The sequence below is a fragment of the Pelecanus crispus genome, chromosome 1, assembly GCF_030463565.1.
Source record: "Pelecanus crispus isolate bPelCri1 chromosome 1, bPelCri1.pri, whole genome shotgun sequence".
Lineage (NCBI taxonomy): Eukaryota > Metazoa > Chordata > Aves > Pelecaniformes > Pelecanidae > Pelecanus > Pelecanus crispus.
In genome coordinates, this window is record NC_134643.1 from 18,474,701 (window position 1) to 18,498,989 (window position 24,289).

The 24,289-nt window shown below is 35.9% G+C and overlaps 1 protein-coding gene across 4 annotated transcripts in view; it reads left to right on the plus strand.

Moving 5' to 3' along the window:
- Positions 1–24,289, plus strand: part of TBC1D22A (TBC1 domain family member 22A) — a 188,155-nt gene that overhangs the window by 89,321 nt on the left and 74,545 nt on the right. For all 4 annotated transcript variants that reach the window (XM_075715631.1, XM_075715635.1, XM_075715642.1 and 1 more), the window contains 2 exons: positions 2,971–3,046; positions 18,693–18,820. In XM_075715631.1, the coding sequence (XP_075571746.1) occupies positions 2,971–3,046; positions 18,693–18,820 (204 nt within the window). The remainder of the gene's footprint in view (positions 1–2,970; positions 3,047–18,692; positions 18,821–24,289) is intronic.

Sequence of the window (24,289 nt, forward strand, 5' to 3'; positions counted from 1 at the left end):
TCGGTGAAGAAGGAGGAGGAGGAGGTGCTCCAGGAGCAGAACAGTGAAGTGGTGAAGACCATGGTGAGGCAGGTTGTCCCCCTGCAGCAGATGGAGGTTAATGGTGGAGTAGATCTCCACCTGCAGCCCATGGAGGGACCCCGTGCTAGAGCAGATGGAGATGCCTTGATGGAAGCTGCAGCCCGTGGAGAGCCCATGCTGGAGCGGGTTCCTGGCAAGAGCTGTGGCCTGTGGAGAGGAGCCCACACATGCGCAGGCTTTCTGGCAGGGTATGTGGCCCACGAGGAGCAGCAGATATGAAGTGTTACGAACTCGCCACAACCCCCCTTCCCCATTCCCCTGTGCTGCTTGGCAGGGAGGAGGTAGAGGAGTTGGGAGTAAAGATGAGTCAAGTTTTGAAGCTGGTATCGCCAATTAAATTGTGATAGAGGAATTAAAGACTTAACCACTGTAGTTTTATATTGCCCTGAGAAATAATTAATGAATTTCATGATTTTGACATGTTTGTTTTAGCTGTGTTACTAGCTTTTTCCTCCACCTGTAAGCACAAAAGGAGCAAGAATAGCATATGACAGAGTATTTTTTATGTTTACAAAGTCCTTCTCACAGTTTTGCAAACTCCAGAAAGTCAGTTACAAGTGTCATAGGAGTGAATATGTACAGCGTAGTTTAACTAGAAGAGAGGACTGGGGGAGCCAACAAAGATCTTTCTGGTTAGATGAGGCAGCACAGGTAGAGGAGTCACTCCCAGCTGTATTCATTTGCAGCTGAAATAATGAACAGAAATATAAACGAATAGGCGAAAGATCAAATGTAGTGAAGAGTAAACTTACCTGTTTTCAAATTCAAGATGGCAGTTTTGGATTGCATTTCCAGGTGTGTACGGAGTAAATGTCGCTTTGAGAAAGAAAACAGTTTCAGATTCACAGATCACAGCTGGGAGCTGCATTGCCTGGGGAGAGACTAATGATCGAAGTAGTAGCATTTTAGCTCTGTGATGGCTTTCAGTGTTAAATAAGTGAAGATACTTATAGATTAAACAGTTGAGAACCGTATTGCTGTACTTTGAGTGCAGTGCTGCTTCTAGAAATACCAGTTAACTTTAAATAAATAAATAAATAAATAAATAGAACAGTATATAAACATTTGGAAAAAAACATGAATACAGTTTTCATGAGTTTTCTGTAAAGAAAAGGAATGTTCTATTTCCTAAAGATGCTGTATCCTGCATATGGAACATGATTAATACAGGACTGTGTCAGACTTGTATAAAAGGTATTGTCCCAGTGCATGGGATAGTTTCTCTGTCCCCGAAATAAGATTACAGTAGATTTGAATTCTGTGTGAGACTTTCCATTCTTTCAATTTTGATGCTTTATTGCACTACTGAGTACGCTCTTGTTCTGTTTGAGAGACAATGCCAACAAGATGAAATGGTTGCCTATTTTAGTTGGTCATTCCTGTGGAAAATTCCAAAATTCAGAGAATTATCCTTACTTCCTCATCAACACTGTTTTGGTTTATACATTGATTTCTAATATCAAATACTGTGAAAGTGCTACTGCTAGCCAGTAGAGAAGTTCACTATAATTTTTTTAAATATCTACTACTGTGGTCAGTTACAAGTGATCAGAGCACATAGTAGACTTTTTGATACTGTATATCACTGTTGTTGGCTGCAGTACTGTAACCAACAAAATTATTAGTGTATAATTTTCCATTGTGAACTTTTAGGTTTCATGCTTTATGGCAGTTTTACAGAATTTGAAGATTAATTTGCAGTTCAATTTCATAAAACAAATCAAAATTAAAAAAAATATAAATAATGTCAAGAAAGTCAATATGGCCTTTTTTTAATTAAAAAATGTGTCTTAAAGTACATAAAAATGAACGGATATTCATCCCTTTAAGGCCAAGTTAAAATTTGAAATCAAGTCAAGAAAAATTAATATTCCAATGTCAGTGAAAATTGTTTTAGGATGATTTTTGGGATAGTTGCTCATCTCTCCGATTGATTTTCATAAAGGAATTATTCAAACAATAGCAGTTGAGACGAAAAATCTTTTACCCTGGTTTTCTGTGTACGTATAGTGGTTACATGAAAACAATTTTACATAGCAACTTTCTTTTAACATATATATTGGTAATTTTCTTTTCTTGAATCTCTATATAGAAAACTATAACAAAATGAGTTGAGTGGAGGGATTGTTGACCAAATATTCAGAAACATTGCTGTGTATTTAAATAATGTCTTTATTTAAAAAGATTGATCACTTTGGAATTAAAGCAGAGATATCTTTCTCATTATTTCAACCTATAGTCTATATTATAGAGCTGCAATCCAAAACTAAAAAATCCAGTTAGAATTAATACATTCAAACAAATACATGCAAATACCCTGCCATTTTAGCTATATAGCTTGTGTGTTAGATTTTGATTCATGATATTAACTGTAACCTTGGGTTCAGAACAGTCATGACTCCATTGAAATAGACTTTTAATTTCTTACGCTGCTGGAAGATACTATTCTGAACTTCTAAAGATCAAATTCTTATCCTGTCACTGATTAGGGTCTAAATCTTTGTATTTCCTACATTATTTGTGATAAAATTGTAAATTTATGAGAAAAAAATCACCTTAAAAAAAAATCTAGCGTGGCGCATTTTGGCATTTAAGATGACAGCCTTTTAAAGCTATTGGGACTTCTGCAATAAAGGTGTAACTTCAGGGGCACTAGATTAGCAAGTAGAGAGCACTTGATGCAGTAATAGCTATAGGGTATACTGTTAGAGACAGGGACTCGAAGTAGGACTATACAATGTGATGATTTACTGATTAACTATAGAAGCAGACCTAGCAAATGTAATAACAAAACAAACACCTTAAGAAAACATAGAAAAATACGTGGATAGAGATCAGTAATTGAAGGAAACCCCACAAGCTTATACTTGTATATCATCTCTTCTTCAGGATAACTACACGTTTGCACAGCCAGGAATTCAAAAGAAAGTGAAAATGTTGGAAGAACTTGTTAGTCGGATCGATGGTAAGTCTTAAAAGCTAACCTAATTTCTAACTAGTGTTTCATTGAAAGTGTGTAATTAAAATGTTTGCAAGAAGTCAACCCAACATCACTGCGGTTACCTGCAACTGTGGGGTAACATTGCCTTCCTCAGATGAGGTGTCATACTCAATCAATTTGTGGCACACTGGCATTTGCAAGATCACTGTCGTGTATCATTTAAAAGAAAGTCACTAGAGCATGAGCCACTTTCATTACTTTTTATTAACGCAATATAATCAAAATTCAGTGGCAATTTCTTTGCAGCAGACTAATGACCACATACAAAATGCAGCCAGTATTCATTTCACATTAAGCTCAATGATTGTTGTAATTCGGGCAAGTCGCAGTGGTTGTTTATGGTTGTCCTTCGGCACTATGTTTTGTGCCTTTGTGCATCATTTTGCTATCTGGAATGCCTGAATAATTTCTCTGTGGAATCCAATTAATTATGAACTCTGGAAATAACATCTTTAATATTATAGATAAATTACAGTGTGTGCAGGGGTAATTTTAGATTATGCTTTCATGTTTTAGCAGGGCACTTTGAAATATTTTCTACCTTCATCCTTAAAATAATTCCTTTCATGAAATGCTGACTGCATATTGCTAGAAGAGAGTTTAATTAAATGAAATGCAAGAGATAATGCTTGCCCATTCTAAACATACTCTCTTGATAGTTTGTTAAATTAATGAACAGAGTATTAACAAAATGTTGCCAAGCAGAACCAGGCATCTATTTGCGACACTAGCCTGTCAATGATTAGATAGAAAAAATATTTCTTGTGTAGCTTAATATTTGATAATCTTCTTGGAAAGATTAATTCCATCTTTTCATTACACGTACTGCGAGGTTTTTTTGTGCCAGTGCTTACCATAGCAGATTTTGGGTTGGCCTGCGCATATTTCCATCCAGAATATTTGATAAAGTTCTTTGTGCCCTTTTAGGATGTTAAAGTATTTTCAGTGATCGAAAACTAAGGGCAGGAGGACAATGTTTATGTAATATTACACTATAAATGTAAATGTATGTAAAACTTTTTGTTGTAAAACTTTTTGTTGTAGATGCATTTTTTTCTTTAAAATGTAAATGAATATGAAAAATGTAAGGGGATACTTCTGTATATAGGGTAGCAAAATATTTATATTACAAATATTTTTAAAGCAGTGTATTTTGTTACTTCAAAAATAATCTAACTGCTTGCAGTGTGAGTTTTTGTATGTCATTTTATGCTTATATCAATATTGGCGTTTACATTTTAGTTATAGAAGTGAATGATTGTATATTAAATGAAGTGCATACTTATAATGCCTATAAATAGACTTCCTGAACTTGGTGAATGAACATTTATATAAACAAATTCTTTAACCAAGTTTTTAAAATGAAAAATACCATTCTGATTATCAGTCTTATTGTTTTGTTTAATAAAAATGTTAAATATAATACAATATATTATTGTTTAGTTTCTAAGAAAGAAAGAAATGCTGGATTTGTACCTTCAATGCTTTAGGGATATAGGTAAATAACTTTTCTCTCAATGGTTAGGTTTAGGAAGCATTATTTTTAAGGCTTTACACTTAAAAAAAAAAAGTCAGTTTTAGCAAATAATGTGTTTTCTTAAACTGTCCTTTACCAGTCTTCATAAATGAAAGTAAAGCGTGGATTCCTGATTTTTATCTGATTTAAAATAATTTTGTGAGGTCTTTATAAGACTGTGTGAAATAGGACATTGTTGAAATAGTTCCACATCAAAAACTAATTGTTTATTTATCTTTCTAAATGTGGATCTAATTTTTTCTTCAACCTATGGTCTTGCCTCTCTTGATCTAAGGCAACAGGGCCAACTTAGATCAGGCTGTGTAGAGTCTTGCCCTGTTGAGTTTTGAGTAACTCCAGGGATGGTGATTCTGCAACCTCCTTGGGTAAGACTGTTCAAGGGTTTGACTACAGTCTTTGTGATTTTTTTTTTTTTCCCCAAATATAAATAATTAGCATTTTTGTTTATGGAACTGATGTCCACTGCCTTTTATTTTGTCTCTGTGTACTTCTGAGAAGAATCTGTCTCCATCTTCTCTACACTGTCCCATTAGGTAGTTGCAGCAGTTCATAGACTTTTCTTTTTAAGGCTGAACAAAGCCAGTTCTGTCAGCCTCCTTTCATGCATAAACTGCTCCAGCTTCCTAACTACCTTGGTTGCCCTCCACTGGACTTACTCTTGTATGCCAGTGGCACTGAGTCAGACATAATGCTGCAAGACATGGTCTCATAAGTGGCGAATACAGAGGAAGAATCTGCTGACTTGTTGGCTCCTCTCTTGCTTAGAAAGCCCAGTATACAGTTGGCCTTCCTTTCTGCAAGGACACGCTGCTGACTCAGGTACAGCTGTTGTCCACCAGGACCCCCAAGTCCTTCTGGGCAGAGCTGCTTTCCAGCCAGTTGGTGCCCAGTCAGTACTGTTGCACTGAGACTATTCCATCCCAGATACACGATGTTTCCCTCTCCTGAACTTCAGGAGGTTCCTATCGGCCATTCCTTCAGCCTGTCAAGGTCCCTCCAAATAGTAGCCCTGACTTTCAACATGTCAACCACTCCTCCCAGTATGGTATCATCCACAAACACAGAGAGTCAACTCTATGCCATCATTAGCTGTTAATCATAGAACATAGAATCGTTTAGGTTGGAAAAGACCTTTAAGATCATCCAGTCCAACCATTAACCTACACTACCAAGTCTACTCTAAGCCAATCAAGGCTAGACTAGACTAAACCATGTCCCGAAGTGCCACATCTACCCGTTTTTTGAACACCAATAATAAAGGTGTTGCACAGTATTGACCCCTGAGGAATACCATTAGTAATTAGCAGTCAACAGGATTTTGAACTGCTACTCACAACCCTTGTGATACAGTGATCCAGTTAAAGTTTTGCATAGTAACAGACGCGCATTTTTCAGTATTCTTAGGGCTGTTTTTGTCTACGAGGCTGTGTACTCAGTTACTTTCTTTTGCCAGAAAAATACACCAAAGTACATGTAAGATTGAAATAAAATTTTAGTTGTTAGATAGGCAATGGTGGATGTGTACTGCTGTCATTTCATAACTTTTTAGATGCCTCAGGTGTAAGGGATCCTGACATGGTTGGCTTTTTGATGGAATCACGACATAGTTTGACTAAATTATATGTTATTGTGCTTTACTCTTATCCATTTCTTTTTGCTTTTGTCTTTTTGTCTTTATACTGGCTCTGCTATACTGTAGCTAAAGGGAACTGTATGGTTGATATGAATTCAGTGACTTTGTTTTTAAAAAAGAAATCTCATGGTCTATATTTACTGTAAATATCCTAGGTGCTAATTAAGGTTATTGTGGAAGAAAATAATATTCCTGTTGCTACTGTGTCACATTATTTTCTTGACGCTGGGTAACTGCATGGTGAGGATGTAGTATTTAATATTTTAATGTAATAAGTAGCTGCACGAGTGGATGAAGCTTTACAGCTTGTTTGCTAATCATAATGGGTTACCAGTGTATGAAAAGTGATGCTCACACTTCGGAGAGTGTTAATGCATTATGTTAGTGATTCAAGCAACCTTCATTAACCCAACCTTATGGATCGCAATTCCTCTCAAAGTAACTGTCCTTTGCAGTAGACTGCAAACAGCCAAACTACTCTGTTAATTTAATCATAATCTCAGTCTGCTTAAACTCCAGAAAATAATTTTGATTAGCCATGTGTTTAATGGAATTTTTGAGTTTGTTAATAGAATGTTGTTACAGACCAGATGGAATTTGAAGATAAAACGTTATTCAATCTCATTTATCTCGTTGTCATCATCATTCAGGTTGTTCTAGGAATTATACAAAAATATCGAGGGGGAGGATCAATAGAGAGCTCAATAATATATAAGTAATCTGTTATAACTAAGTATCTTTTCTGTTTCCTGTAATGGCAGTAGAGCTTTTCAGTTCTAAATCGTGAACTCTCTCTCATGTTTTGTAAAAGGTTGCACTCATATGGCATGCAGTCTTCCACTTTTGCTTCATTTAGGCTTAAAAGCAAAGAAACGTGGTGTAGAAATGCCAAAATTAATTCAGGATTTGTTTCCAGAATTTACAGATGTTTAGCATTTCACTGGTTTCATGCTTGGGAGAGTCTCAGATTCTTCAGTTTACTGGAAGACATCTGGCAACTACATTAGAGTTTGAGGTAGCCATTTGGAGAAGGCTGAGCATTTGTAGATAAACGTAGTCTTGGGTTTTCATAAACATTGATAAAAGATGTTAAAATTGCATAGCATTCTCTCTAAATTAGCAAGAAGGCTGTTCTAGATAAAATGGCCTATTATAATGTTAAATTTATATTTTATTTATGTTGGCTTCTCATTAGCATTACTATAAACTATAAAGGCAGTATTGATGGCTCAACTTAGTATAAATATTCTGCATCTTCTGTGACGGTAAGTTTGGAAAGATTTTTTCTACATCTTTTATCAAACAACTCCTGGGGTTTGCATCTGTGTTCTGCACACCCTGATCTGTGCTTATGTTTTCTTGTAGTTAAATAAATTGTGTGATTAGTTTTCCAGGTTCTTTCATCAGTAATCACCAATGTTATTGTAGAATTGGCCCTTGAATCTTAGTAACAAGAAATGGAAAAATAAAAATGCAGAAAATTATTTAAAAAGAAAAGTTTTTACTGTTGTTGTATATATTTTTTCCCCTTCTTTTGAAAATGGAAGTAATGGAAAAATACCTAAGAACATAAAAAGAGTGCTGCATTTTGATTTTCCCATAAGGAAGTTAATTTAGAGTTCAGCTACATTTTTCAAAGGTTCAGTAATATTTCAGTATTTCTGCTGTGTCCACTGTGAAAGCATCTTCTGGCCATTTGTTTTGGAGAGTTAAGTACAGGTATTCTTACATATGGTATTCCAATTGGGACAGTTTCTGGTTTATTTCCATTTTGATATTTAAAAAAAAAATTAGAAATTTTTCAAGAGGAAAGGAAGGTATTTGTAGAGCAAAATTAAAGTTGTTATATTCTAATTATTTTGAAGAATGATTGTTTTAATAAATACTACATAATACTGTTTTGGAAAATATTTTTACTTATTCCTAGGTGCAGTTAAAATGTTCTTTCACCTTTTAAAACCATGTTATATTAAGGATTTTACAAGTCCTATTTTTTTTTTTTTTTATTGCTGCCATATTGTAAATGTGTTTGTTTCATTCACTTCAAATGAAATACAAATCAGGTAATGCGTTTTGTTTTAGTGTTCTGAATAAATTAATCTTGGCTTCACTAATCATTTTTTACTTATTTCTGTCTTGGGTTACAGATGTTTTGGTTGGTCAGTTGTCTGCAGTTCTGCAGATAATGCCACAAGTAAGGACTTGTAATAAAGTACTCTCATATCATGGCCTTAAATTTTTACTTTGCATATATTTTTGCTATTTATGCACATAGAAATTTAAAATATTAATCTTTTGTATGTATTTATGTGTTGTGTATATATGTGCAGGTCAAGTTCTTCATGAAACATTCATTTTTCATTTTTATATATACTTTTGTTTATCCACAGTGAAAGAGGTTATTTAATTGCACCATTCTGTGTACTCCTCATGTAGATATGTCTAAAAGGTTGGTTGATGTAATTCTTAATATTTATCTATTATGTTATGGTTTCTTATTTAATTGGAGATGTTTATAAACATCCTTCATTCGAATAGGATTAGTGCTGGTGGAATTATCCTTTCTAAGGTCTGATTTGATTTAAGAGCTGCATGTTCTTTCTGGGCTGCTGAAGTTTTAAATGTCTAGACTTCACTCCTCTGAAAGTTGAGTTGGTTTTTGGCATTCAGCAGATTCTTGTCCCAAGAGAAAAAAACGCCTATTCCCGTAGAACTGTCCAATGCTTCAAACACAAACGTTACACAGTTCTGCTCAGATCTTAATTTCATGTGATGAGTTAAGCCCAAAAAGTACTTAAAGAAACCTATTGAGTAGTTTTGATACTTCTGTAGTTTCTAGACATTCAGTTTCTGTGCCGATGTAACTTTTTAAACTGCTGAGAAAAATAGTTTTGCTTTTTTGTTTAGGAAAATCTGAATCTCAAAAAGGCAAAATATCAACCAAGGCTAATAAGTCTTCTTATTAAACAACTTAGTAGTGATCTATTCCATATACCATGATAGATATAGATTAACTAATTTGTTTGGTTTCTAATTTGAATCTTGGGTGTTCATACAATGAACTGATGATTAAACTGTGTAATAGGTGCCATTTGATCAATCTTCATTACGTATTCAATCATGCTAATGATTTTTTTTAAAGCGTGGTTAAAAAAATACTTAATAGTGCATGCAAAATTATGTTCATGTTTAATTATATTGTAAAGCATTTTACTGACACCTATAATTTTGAACTAGAATTGTGGTGAAGTATCTGGAAAAAAGAGCTCTAATTGTAATAGTTGAAAAGACTGGTATTCTTTAACCATGTAGAAGCATTTTGAATTGGAAGTGGAAACAGCATTTACTCACACCTTACTGCTACTGTTGAAAATAAGTGATTAAAATCAGGACCTTCCCCATCGGTCCATCTTTATATGTCAGCTTGGTGCTGAAGTGATTAAAAATCTTGTAAGCATTTCATAATTGTTTTGATAAATTAGCGCCATAAAGCTCTTTTTCATTTTAACAAAACCATCTTATTTAGCTCACTAGTAGTTATTTTTTATCTGATTTTATGGTTGTAATTACTGTATTATACTTGAATCCGCTCTTAAGTGCTGCTCACTGGGCATTATAATTATTTAATATCTCTTTTAAATCATATTTTTATGTTTTACTGTGGAGATTATATTTGTATGCTATTACAGAGTTCAGAAATTTTAGGAAGAGTTGAGATTGACTGTAAAATAATTTGTAAATACCTGACCGCTGTAAGCACTTTAACTTTTAAATAGCCAAAACTTACTATTTTCATGGCAAATTAAAAAAAAGAGGAAAGAAATAAGAAGTTTAACATGATGCGGAATTTAAACAGTGTTAGGCATAAACCCTGTTATGAATACACACAGTTTTATTTAGAAGAACAGGCTACAGAAGTCCAGTGAATGCTATCTGGAAGTAGAAATGTCTCATCAAACATATTTCTCACTATTGTTTGTTGCACTTTGAATATTAAGTTTGGGTTCCACCTGGAAACACAGGATGTATTTTTAACTTTTAGCTAGAATGGTAGATCTTCCTTAATCGCTACTAACTGTTTTTCCTAACAGTTTCCTCCATTTTGCCTTGGATACCACAGAATTGTTACTTACATTTGATTCCCTGATGCAACTAGGTCTTCCTTTCTTCCTCTAGTATTTTCTTCTTTTGCTTTGGGATCAGTGTCTTGGGCTTTTTAGTAGTATTGGGGTATCAGCCGTATCTTCTGTGTATGAAGAAGGTATTTCTCAGTCATAGCTACTAGCTGTACATTTAGTGAGCTAGATTCAAATAGACCATTATCTCTAAATTGTAGGCCATGAGGAGAATATAATTTGGTAATATTTCTGGTTTTCTGCCAGTTGTCATTTCATTTTGTATGGGACTTTCAATTTATTTATTTTTAAATGCTTTTATTATAATTCTTACAATGGATGATTTTAGCCAGGAGTAAAAAGCAAACTAATCCTGGAACAAGATATAATCAGCATGTAAAGCTTCTACTCAGATCCCTCCTGTTACTTGAAGCAGAATTGTGTATCATAATGAGATCTTGTCTTCAAGTGCACATTTATGGTATTTTGAATGTCTTTGTCAGTCATCAGGAACTTCTTTTGTTATTAATGTATATTAATAAAAATTAATAAACATAACTAGTAATAACTCATTGCTAAGCTGTAGTCTTGACAGAATTACTTTTGTTCAGACTTTCATTAATTCAGGTTGGGAAGTTGTAAGCCTTAATCTGCATCTGGCAACATCTGGTGTTGAGAAGTTACTTCAAACTCTTGACTTTGTCTCCCTAAACATGCTGGCTTTGAACAATGTAGAAATTATTTAGGAAGAGAGAGAATGAAAAACAAAATTTGCTTTTGGTAGGTAGAGTACTCAAAAAGAAAGCAGTCATTGACTGATGACAAAGTTCCTTGCTTTGGACAGCAAGGTTCAGTATGTGGGAGCTATATTTTTAAGGAAATGGCAGTGTTTCAAGAATCTAGGTGTAGTAGAAAAGATTTCAACATTTTCTTAATATATTGACTGAATGGATAGTACACGTGACTGATGGTGGATATGTTAGTTGTGGAGTCCCTAAATGAATGAATAAAGTTGCATAAACTGCTCCAAAAGAACATGTATATATCTAGACTGGATCAAAATGTTCTGCAAAATAGTGGAAGGCAAGTATGGATGACCATATCCATATGGGGGCTGATGTGTTCAAAGGGATGCTTGTTCCCTAAGGACATCTGGAAGCTTGCAGGCAATACTTATGAAAACCAGTTTTATCAAATGTTTGTGGTAAGTCAGAGGTGAGCGTTAAGCAGTCACTGCTTTTCAGAAGATTCTGGTCTCATGCGTGCAAGCTTGCAGGGACAACCCTTGTGGGTAACACTTTGTAGTAGGCAGTGTTCCTCTGGACTGTATAGTTTATTTGTGTTACAATACTGTCTTTTTTAATAGCTACCCACACTTTTAGAAAGTTCAGCTAAGCAGAAATAGATGCTTACTATAGTACTGCATTAAGGAGAATAAAATCTAGTTGGTTGGTTGCTTTGCACAGTTAAGAAAACAGTACTAAAGTTTTGTAGATGGAAACTAGACTTCGAAGCTGTCAGTCAAGTATCAAGTCACAGCATTATGAAGAAACTGGAAAAGAAATGTTACTTTACACTATTTCACTATTTACTTAGATTGTACATAACATCTCATATTTGTAATGGGCTGGGCCATGAAAACTTTTCTGTAGTCAAGAAGTTGCAATATTGCACAAGGAGGGAAACATCATTGTTGCCTACTTGATATCACGGAAATTGTGGCAGTGCAGTTTACTGGTTTTAATCTAATGATCAGACAAATTCCAGGCTTGCAAGTGCATCCCTTGTGAATGAATTTGAGATTAAACCATGTGGTGGGTTTGGTTTTTATTTTTTTTAAATTAATTCTTTTAATAATCAGTGGTAAAATTTAACTAATAATCTGATATATCTAGTAAAAGGTAAAAGTTTGCATGGTACTGTATGGGAGAAATTGGTGATCGACCATGAGGTAATGAATTGTAAACATTGTAATATTTTGACTATTTGTCACAGGACTTTTAAAAATTTAAATATGTATTTGCTATGACCTATGTTATGAAGCTTCATTATCACCATTAACTGTCAAATAGAGTGAGTTAAGTCATAAACAATAATTTCTTACTACATTTGACCTAACATGGGATGAAAGGTGTATCGATTTTAAATTCAACTGATTAAATTTTTTTCAAAACTGCTTCCTAAGGAAAAGGACAAATTCTGTCAAATTCCTATCAAATTCTGCAGCTGAAAACTTGCTGGATTTTTATCTTTCTTACCGATGGAGAGAAGACAGGAGGAGAAATTTGGATCACACTGGCCTATTAATCATTTTTTTAAAAGGTGTCTGGAAAGATGTTAAGTTGTATTTAATAGCAAGAGTTAACTGAGGAGAAAAACCATGAATAAAATAGTGACTGAAGACATGGAGTATCTCTGAAGTAATTCTTAGTTATGCATAGTAGTTCTGCCTTTGCTAGGTTCCTCCATCAGTTTATTACCTGCCAAAGAAATTTTTTTTGTTTGTTTTAAAAAACTTCTTGTCATTGTTAGATTCATATTTTCATACAGGGAATCTTCCAAAAGAGTCATTAGAGAATTAAAAGACAGACAGACTCCTATGTTAATTCTGCAAGAGACTTTATGTATAAAGTGTTTTAAGTTTTGAAACAATGGTTCTTTGGGGTGTCATGCTTTCTTATTAGGTGCCTGTGTTATTATATCTAAGTTTATAGGTTATGATGTTTATATATTTCTCTGCAATGTCAGTTGTTTTTAAAAATAACAAGGTGACTAATTAAAAAATGAAGAGAATTAGGTGGTGGAGATTCTCATCTGTAGTAGACATGGAAATTGTTTTCTGAAACGTGTCAGTGCTTCACACTGCTTGCTTTCTTTGGCTTGTCTTCCATTATGTTGGTCTCTGAATGATTACTCTATAATGCTTGCCTTTATTGGTGTGGTCCTGAGGGAGGAAGATAGTCCTGCTAGAGTGCCACTGGAAAACAGGAATGCTAGCGTATTTCTATAGCATGCTTTCATACATTAAGGAGCAATGCACAATCATAACTCTGCGTGTAGATGGCGGTGCCAGCAAGCCTCTGTGGCAAAGGCTGGCTCATTATTTTACTGTTCATTTTGGATTGGTACCAGAGGAGCTACTCTTGTAGCTAGTGTATGCTCTTCAAGAAGAATTGTGTGGCTCTTCATGAGGAATACACACTTTTCTTCCTTTCGTTAAACTAAAAGGCCTACTTGTCAGAGATTCTTAGCTTAACTGCATTTCGGATAATTTTTAACAGTTAGTGCTTTTTATATTTACAATTAAATATGTATAAAGTGTTGATAAAATGGAGTTAAAAATTAAGTGTCCAGGGTATGAAATATGAGTGAAAAATGAACTTTAATTTTCAAAAGTGTCAAAACTAGCTGTAAAGGAACCTTTAAATAAAGGTCAACACCAAAAGGCTAATATTCTGAAGTAATAACTTATACAGATGGATGTGGTGGCACCATGCTGCACCATGTAATTTCGCAATTCATGCATGATTTTACTATTATTTTGCGGTTCCTCTTTGCTTATATGTAAACTTTCCTGGGCACTCATTCTGACAGTATCCCCCAGTCAGGAAAGCAGTTGAGTCATGCTTTAGTACAGGTTATTGCTGTCCTTACTTGTGGCTTTAGTTTGTGATTCTGTAGTCACATACAGCTTGAATTCTGAAATCAGTAAAACAGCATGAGAAGCTGACATTAAACGTTAACACTATATGTTTTATATGTATAGGTGGTTCTGCCATAAGAAGCATCTGTTTAAAGTGGCTAAATGTGATCATTCAAACTAATATGCCCAATAAGTGCATTTGTTATAAATGTTTTTTATGTACAAAATGCATATTTTTGGTGGGGTGCTGCTTTGGAATGCATCTGTAGAATGTATTTTATTCTTTAATGAGAAGACTTGCTTCACCAAAACTTTATATATAGATTTATTGAAAGTATTGCAAAACTTATTAAATGTAATTCTTCTTTCTTTTGAATTTTGATAAAAGAACTATCTTTTTTTAAAACGGTAAAATAATTTTACTATCAGGAACTGCAATAGAAGTATTTTTATAAAATACTTGAAGTCTGAAAGCTGACAGTAATTATATATCTTGCTTGTTCATTGCATACACGTAGTTATTTTCATTGAAATGGAAAATTTAAATTTAGATTGTGACTGTCCAAATTACCTTTATCAGCAAAATAGCCGCTACTCACGATTACTTACAACGTAGGAAGAATTAGCTTTTTTAGTCAATGCATCTTCTATTCCAGTCTTGCATCAATTGTATGTAATGCACAGAGTTTAGTAGTCTATTTTTCAACTTGTTTAGGCTAGAAAGCAACGTTCAAGAAATTCATTATGCCTGTTAACAACTGTAGTTGAAATATCACAACTGGCACAATTTATTGTTCTTCATTACTTACTTTCAATGGCTGCAAGCAATGAAATGAAATTTGTTTCTGCTGTGTGAAGAACAAAAGTGTTTGTGAGTTAGTAACTTCAGTTAGAAATAAAACTGACTTTTTTGCATCCTGCTTGATGTATTGGATTATCTAATTATAATAATCTGCAATATAGGTACCTAAATGTGACATTTAAAAAATAAATTTAATGTAGTATCTCACTTCAGTATATTTAACTTGCAGCTAAATTTGCGTAGAGCAAAGACAGACACACGGTAATAATTCTGTACTTGTCCTGAATATCTAACCTAATAATGGTGCACTGGGTGAAGAACTGGCTGAACAGCAGGGCTTAAAGGGTTGTGGTGAATGGGGCTACATTTGGCTGGTGACCAGCCACCAGCGGTGTTCCCTGAGGTTCAGTTCTAGGGCCGGTTCTGTTCAATATTTTTATCAATGATCTGGATGCAGGAGTGGAATGCACCATTAGCAACTTTGCTGATGGTACCAAACTGGGAGGTGCTGTTGACAGTCTTGAGGGATGAGAAGCCTTGCAGAGGGATCTAGACAGATTGGAGCATTGGGCAACCGTCAATGACATGAAATTTAACAAGTCCAAGTGCTGGATTCTGCACCTAGTACAGGGAAATACCAGCCACAAGTATAAACTGGGAGAGGAGTGGCTGGAGAGCAGCCCTGCAGAAAGGGATCTGGGGTGCTGGTGGACAGCAGGCTCAGTGAGCCATCAGCGTGCCCTGGCAGCCAGGAGGGCAAACCGCATCCTGGGGTGCATCAAACACAGTGTGACCAGCCGGTCAAAAGAGGGGATTATCCTGCTGTATTCAGCGTGAGTGCGGCGTCACCTTGAGTACTGTACAGTTCCGGGCCCCACAATTTAAGAAGGATGTGAAGGTCCTTGAATGTGTCCACAGGGCAACAAAGATGGTGACAGGGCTGCAAGGCATGTCCTATGAGGAGCGGTTTAGGGCTTTGGGCTTGTCTAGTTTGGAGAAGAGGAGGCTGAGGGGTGACCTCATTGCTCTCTACAGCTTCCTGAGGAGGGGACGTGGAGAGGGAGGTGCTGATCTCTTCTCCCTGGGGTCCAGTGACAGGATGCGTGGGAATGGTTCAAAGCTGTGCCAGGGGAGGTTTAGACTGGACATTAGGAAGCATTTCTTTACTGAGAGGGTGGTCAAACACTGGAACAGGCTTCTTAGAGAGGTGATCGATGCCCCAGGCCTGTCAGTGTTTAAGAGGCATTTGGACAATGCCCTTAACATGCTTTAACTTTTGGTCAGCCCTGAATTGGTCAGGCAGTTGGATGAGATGATCATTGTAGGTCCCTTCCAACTGAACTATTCTATTCCATTCCATTCTGTTCTAACTGTTTAGAAGTTAGAGGCATGCAAGGCCTCTGTGTGAAAATGAGAATACAGAGGCTTCTGAAGCTTATACTGTCTTCAGAATATGGACTTCTACATATAAATTGCCTGGTTTCATTTTTAAGCCTGTTTCTCTAAGGTTGCAGAACATACGTGGTTACCACATCTGTCTTCTCCTTCCAGTAACTCTTCAAGCTGAGGAGTTGCTTCATCAGCAATTTACAGCGGGAGACAAGTCTCCACTATGCAGAATTCCACAACTTTTATACAGTTCATTTGTTGATTATTTAAAAAAAAAAAAAAAATGTGACCCAGATTAGCAGAGCTGCTGAGGAAAGGCTGCAGAGTAAGCTCAACAGGTAGCTGTTGTGTTTGGAGTGCCGGCTGGATACTTGTTGCACTTGCACAGGTTGCTCACTTTATGCAGAACTTAGAACTAGCCTTGATACGGACTGTTGCCTCTCTCCCAGCTGGGGCAGCTGATGAGTTTTGCAGAAAGCCTGGGAAAGAAGGGTGTGAAGGTGGTGGGAGGATATTTGCTTTGTAGAGGAAGATGATTAGTCACAGGGTCTTGAGACTGGAAGGCTGAGACTGTTAGGGGTAGTGGAAAATCCATCACAAAGTTCTCATGTAATTTTAGAAATCTTGACAATATGTAAGCACAATATACGGTGGTAATGCTGTAGCACTTTTCCTGTACACATAATGACAGAGAAGGAGAAGGATTATCCAGGACTTGATGGGATCACTTAAAAGAGCACAACACAAGATCATTACCTCTCCACCCTCATTCTCTACCTTTTCACATCCCATAGTAGCAGTTCAGTCTATTGTGTAGCAGAAGTATCTAATTAGGTGGTTAGTGTTATACATAGAAATTAAATGAATCATTTAAAGATTCACACATCTTTATATATAGCTATGACTTTAAAAAGTTCCCCGGAGAGGTAACAGATAGTTTTAAGATGTGCGTACAGTTTTATGTATTTGTCTATATTTATATTACAGAAGGATGTGATTTAGGAACATAGATACCAGGTCTGCTGAAGAATGGCTTAGCCAGAGATGGATAGAGGCTGAGAAGTGCCATAGAGAAATACCTTTCCGTGGGTATTTGTTTTCAGACACCACTGGAGACAGGGTGTTGATAGGTAAACCTTTGGTGTAACGTGTTGTGAATGGTCTTATTTTTAAAAAAGCTCACTGTTGGTTGTTTTTAAAATCTAAAAAACTTTCTACTTCTTGCTTCCATATTGAAACAACTGTATCATATTGACTGACACTTTCATATAGCCACAAAATACATCTCTAGGAAAAAAAAATTGAGTAACTTCAGTCTATATTAAAATTTAGTATAATTTAACTTCTGCTACCTTAATCTTTAGGTAATATTTCCTGTAACAGTGCTACCATAGTCTTAGGATTATTTTTTTTTTTACATTTAGTACTTTAGTGCCTTTTTAGATTTTTCTGAGAAATGTGAAATTTGTAAGATCAGCAAGTACTCATTGTTTCAGCTGATAGTACACCTCTGTGAACATGGATGAAGGATGACCTGGGTAGCAAAATCTCCCAAGAATGTATTTGCATAAAGACAGACAGTAGGAGTGTCTTATTCAGGCTTCAACAAAGACTTCTTGTCATAAATTTATCCAAAATAAGACATTAGCATTTCTGCAGTATCTGTCATTTACACCATGATAATGTCATACTTGAGCCTGTTAGCTAAAACCTGTTAACAGAATGTCTGTGATCTTTTTTGGAGGAAATTCTGCTAAATATGTAACAGCTATGTAGTAGATTAGTTCTATTAGCTCTAGCAGTAATGCATGGAAGTGATTATCACAGCTTTCAAGTAATAAATGTGCTACAATAAACACATTGTGGATGAATACTGCTTTAGAAACCGTTGATTTGTACTGGTTTTTATTTGTATTTGTTTGTTGTACTAAGAAATTATTTAAGGTGCAAATTACTTAAATTTGCTCACTGTATTTCCTACACATTAATCTCACTTTTTTTTTTGTCTCAAGTGAATGCAACCTTTACATGTAATTTCCTTATATTTATTTGCCTTGTTAATTTAATGTTGTCTTCTTTTTATTACCAACCTTTTGTTTTTGGAAGCCCTTATGTTACTTGCAAACCTTGTTTCTTGTAGTCTTGCCCCAAATAATTTGTAGCCTAGGAAATTAGTGAGGATATATATAACTAATCATTTCACTTTATAACGGTGTATATTTTTCGTGGTATATTGTAAAGCTCTGACCTTAATCTTTTCTTAAGATAGCACAACTGAGAGCAGTTGTTTAAGCCATCTAGAGGCAGAAAACTAAATCCTATGTAATGTTTAACTATTTTGGGGGTTTTCATTCAGTTGCAAGGGTTTGCATGCACCACCACATTTTATTTGCTTGGGATTGGAGGAGTATTTTATTTTTGCAAACAGTGCATTTGATACTTAAGGACTTCAGAAAAATTGCAGTAAAATGTCTGTTTGTTCTGTCTCCAGAACAAGTTCATAGGCACTTGGATCAGCATGAGGTGAAATACTTGCAATTTGCCTTCCGTTGGATGAATAACTTGCTGATGAGAGAAGTCCCTTTACGGTGTACCATCAGGTTGTGGGACACATACCAAGTAAGTACTTTTTTAAACCTCCATAACTCTGATAGTGTGTTTTGGACATGCCAGTATGTTTGCGTGTGTTTTTTGTTGAGCCTTGTGTCATAGTGTCATCTGAGAATCACCACAATAAGAGAAAAAACCTTCAGTGCTCATTGCCACTTAGAAACATTTAATGTCTTCAGTCTTCTTGCCCTTGAAAACCAAACACTTGATGTCGTGATAATTTATAGTAGTAAAATGAACACTCACTCAAAGCATGGGTTAATGTCAATACTCCGTTACGTCTCTTCAGAGAAGCAAAACATTGAGTTGTGCTTAATCAATGCCCTCCATTGATTCTGAGTTCCAGGCTTCTTACTGTCTGTCTGCTTAACTACTCAATCCAATACTAGCTTCCAGTCTCCAGTTCTCAGCATTCATCCCTCTGTCATGTCTTCTGTCTTATTGTTTGTCCAGACAAAACTCCTTATGTTACTGACATCTAGTTGAGGTAATTATTTTTCCTCAGTAATTTCTTGCCTGACTGTCAAGTGAAGGAATTGATATCAGAGAAAAAACTGTTTACCCGTTCTTAGTTCTGTTACTTGACGTTCCAGTAGGTTCTGGTTGCAATTTTTAACTACGTATTTAAGCAGTATACTCTTATCTACTGTCTTTGTTGTTGAAGTTAACAGGGGGGAAAAAAAGGAACAAAATTAAAAATATTTTAAATGCCATACGAATTTTCAACTGAATTAGTTTAGTAAATATGGGAATAACTCATAATTTATAACGTCCTGTAAAGAGACATCTTTAAATATCCATGTATTTACATCTGCTCGTTATGTAGCAATGTTTTGTTAGTTTCATAGACTGTAATGCCAGAATGTCTACTTAGACCATCTATTAAGACGTCTAATAGAGAGTTAAGAATTGCTTGCTATTCGTTTAATGAGTCCAGTAAGTTGTTTCAGTGAAGTCTGTTTTGTAGAATGGTATCCAAATCTGATAAGAAAATGTTAAGAAATGAGGGATCTATCACTTCTACTGTTAATCTGTGCTGAGATTGTATCCTTGCAGGTTTTGTTTGGTTGTTCACCTTCAACAAATTTCTGAACTGAGTTTGGCTATTGCTTCCATCTGAGGTCCTTTTACCTCCTTTGTCTCATTATAACATCTGTTACTCATTTTAGTATCTGTTATTGCCTGGCATTTTCTTCCAGTGGAAAAATATTTATTCTTTCTAAGATCTTTCTGATAAACTGAAGGATTGAGCTGTTTAAATGTTTCACTGTAGCTAATTACTCTCATTTTGAATAATTTTTGTTGCTATTGCTGCAGCATTTCTAATTCCTGAAGGTTTTTTTTTTACCATGCTAACTCTAGCACTGCGTTTGGTATTTGATGATTAGTCTCATCAGTGTGCTAAAATGATGTAAAAGCTCTTCCTTGATCCAGCTAACTACACATTTGTGTCCAAGGAATAGCAGTTTTTGCCAACAATTCAGTTTGAGCTCATCTGTGAGCTATGATTCTACGATAATATTGAGAAATTTCTTTTGAAAACCAAGCATATGGTTAGTTCTCAGACTAACTGTTGCCATGCTGAAAGGATAGCATTTTTTGTTGCTAGTCCATAGGCATCTGTCAGGTTACACTTCAATGGGATCTTTATCCATTAGTGGTTCTCATTATTTAGTTCAGATTTTGAGCAAATTCTGCTGTATTACAGTAGTTCTCTATAATATTTAAAAGCTTAATAGTTATGTATTTACATGGGATTTCCAAGCGTATCTTTTTAAGTGAAAGTTTCTTATACCTAAATCCCTAAATGGGTTTCTTATACCTAAGTGGGATTGTTTTTGTGTATTAAACATGCTTAAGGAGTAATTCTGTGTTTTGACTCAGCAGGTGCAGCAGATCTGTACTGTTTTCTAGGTTTTGTTATTTAGCAGACTGTTCCATGTGCACTTCTTGGTGAACAGTGTATTTAAAACCAGTAAGGATATCTTAAAGTAGACAGTCACCTGTATTGCCAATGCTTTTTTGAAATAACCTCAAGCAATTCCACAAGTTGCTTATCAGATTTCAGTTGTGCTTATACCAAACCTATAACATGTATCTTATCAACCTGATAATATGGATAATAAATGCAGTGAACCTACAAGAGCTGGTAAAGTTTGTGCAAAGCTTTTGCTAAAGTGTTAAGCAATAACATTACAGATTTTTACACAAATAACTTGTCACTAAGCCATTCCATTGCATATGTTTTTTAATTTAATAATTTACAACTGTATCAGCAATGCTGCTTTCCAAATGGAAAACTGTCGTGGTTTAGCCCCAGCCAGCAACTAAGCACCACGCAGCCGCTCGCTCACTTCCCCTGCCCCGATGGGATGGGGGAGAGAATTGGAGGAGTAAGAGTGAGAAACACTCCTGGGTTGAGATAAGAACAGTTTAATAATTGAAATAAAGTAAAATAGTAAGGATAATAATAACAATATAATAATGATAATAGACAAAGCAAGTGATGCACAATGCAATTGCTCACCACCCGCTGACCGATACCCAGACAGTTCCCGAGCAGCGATCGCTGCTCCCCGGCCAACTCCCCCCAGTTTCTATACTGAGCATGACGCCATATGGTATGGAATAGCCCTTTGGCCAGTTTGGATCAACTATTCTGGCTGTGCCCCCTCCCAGCTTCTTGTGTGCCTGGCAGAGCATGGGAAGCTGAAAAGTCCTTGACTAGCATAATCAGTACTCAGCAACAACTAAAACATCAGTGTGTTATCAACATTCTTCTCATCCTAAATCCAACACAGCACTGTGCCTGCTACTAGGAAGAAAATTAACTCTATCCCAGCCGAAACCAGGACAATGCTTAACTGCTTTTCTCCCTGTATTCAAAGGCTGATGATGCTGTTATCAGGCTTGCTTTTGCTACCTCATGTGTCCTAAAGCAGGAAAGTAAGAAAACATAGAGATTCTTCTTAGATTTCCACACCTATGCCTTCTGCTATTTTAGTGGCTACTCAGGATGTGCATATACTGACTTTTTCCCCCCGATATTCTCAAACTATTGTAAACAGAAATGCCTTTAACTGCTGTATGAGTTCAGAGGGAGGGTGAACTAATCATCTTGCAATGTAATATTAGCCGCAGCATGGACTGCAGGCATCCCTGTGCTGCTGCTGTGAGGGCTTTTGCTCGGACTCTACCTACCTTACGGCTCTCAGGAAGGGCTGGGGCATTTTGCAAGGCACTGCTTACAGGCACCTCTAGTCCCAGTGCGCCGCATAATCCGCGAACAGCATAGGAGCCGTGCCAGAGGAGATGGTCAGGATAGGTGGAACAGTCAGATTCCTTCATGTGGAAGGAATGGAAGAGAGATGGGACTGTCAGATTCCTTCATGTCTACACTGGGAGTGCGTTCTGGCTCCTCATTTCCTGCAGAAATCCAGGGCGATGTTGGATGGCCTTCCTCCCCTCCCAAGGATTAGAGAACAGTGGTCTCTCTTGAAAGAGAGGATCCTGCTGATAATGTTTTTACGGAAACAAAATGTTTTGTCTCCTTTGTCTTCCCCTCTCCCCATCAAAGCTGAACTAATGCCTTGTCTCACTGAGCTGCACGTTTTCCTCTGTTTGCAGTGGAAAGAGGAATATTGTGCTGTCTCCAGCTTAACTTCCAGATTGGTCATTCTCAGAGCAGGCCCTATTTTCTCATGAACTGTAAGAGGGGGTTTTCAGGGGAATGACAGCACACTTAAATAGTCTGCTGTTATTTTTTTCCTAGTATGATAGATAACTGTTGTTGTCTGGAGTTGTTGGAACCGCATTCTGTCTCTCAAAATTTGTTGCAGTTCTTCCATTGACTTTGGTGAGAATAGGATTGGACGCTTAAATGATGTCCATCTCTGTCGCAGTACATAGCGTAGCAAAGGTACTCTCGCTGGTGTCATATTTTCCGTCTATTTTAAGATTCATCAGTCATTTGTTAGGCTCTGTGAAGTAGATCATTGAATGTATAATCCACAATACCTGTACCTGAGCTAGTTAAAGTTGAGGGGAAGAGAAATTTGGAAAGGTTCCCAAATCCTCACTTCAGTAAATACTCTGGTATTCTGTAACTATCTATGAAATCCACTAAAATATATCACTGTCTTCTGTAGCAGAATTTTGTAAAGTAGAAAAATTAAAGACACTATGCATCTTGCTTGCAAAGGATATGTTGTGAGAGCTTCTTAGCCATAAATACTTGGTTTGTTTTATTCTTTAATCTGAATTGCATTTTAATGAGAGTGAATTATCCCACTTTTTCACTTGATTTGGGCTTTGCTATTGGGTTTCGTTTGGTTTTGTTTTTTTTTCTTTTAAAGATGAATGCTGTAAATACCTTGTAAATTCTTTCAAAATAGAAATTGCTTGTTAAGTTACGCCCAAGACACTCAAATTGTAAATCTGTAGAACTGATTAATATGAATGTTCATATACTTTGTCAAGTGTGAAAGATTCCACAAACGAAAACAGTGTAACATAAGACCTCAGTTTTATCTTTTTATTATCTCTTGCCTTTTTATCTTGCATTTTGTCATCTTTTTTGCCATAAAGGATTGGTAAAATGAGACAGCGTGATGGCTGAATAATTCAGTATATGTAAGTGCTTAACATATTTCTATGGACTTATGAAATGCAAGTTAGTTTTATATGTGTTCCTTGCCAGAGGGGCATTTTGACACTAATTTAAAGATTGCTTTGTGTATTTGAAACTGACTTTTGTTGGCTTCTAACCCTGACTTAGAAGATTAGACATATTATATTAGAAATGGTGGGGATATCTCCTTGCTTAGTGTCTGTGCTGTTCTACTCTAGATAAATATTTTAAATGTTTACCATCAAAACCTCAGAAAGTATCATTGCTTCAGTTTAAGGCATTTTATTAAAGTTTGCATCAAGTTTTTATTTTGGTTTATTTTATTTCTTAAAATGTGTGTTGTCCTTGAGGCACTTTTAAGATCCACTGTTTATGTAGCTGTATACTTCTCTGTTGAGTGGGGAAGCAATGCCATTACAGTGATAGCATCCATTCTAAGCTCTTGATCCTTGACTAGAAATGGCAATGCAGGGCTTGAATGTCAGTGGTTATGTACCAATACTTAGAGCAGAACAGTGTTTAGTATTCACTATCAGTGCCTTTAAACTGCTTAAACATTGAGTTCAAAACTAGATTTGATTTCTGGGCAGTTTGGAGCTGGAAGGAAGTCTTTAACAAAGCCATCAAATCATTCTGATACAAGATAACATGCTGTTATGCTGACTGCTGTTTTAAATAGGATAAGAATTTTCATTGGCATATAAGTAGTTGATTTTATTTACTTTTCATGTAGAATGGAGTGCATGTATTTTTCATTACAGTGTTTTCCATCTGATCTGATGTTCTTAGATAAATTACCTTTTTGCACTGTCTTGTGTAGTGATTTCTCTGGGTAAGTAACTCTGTAG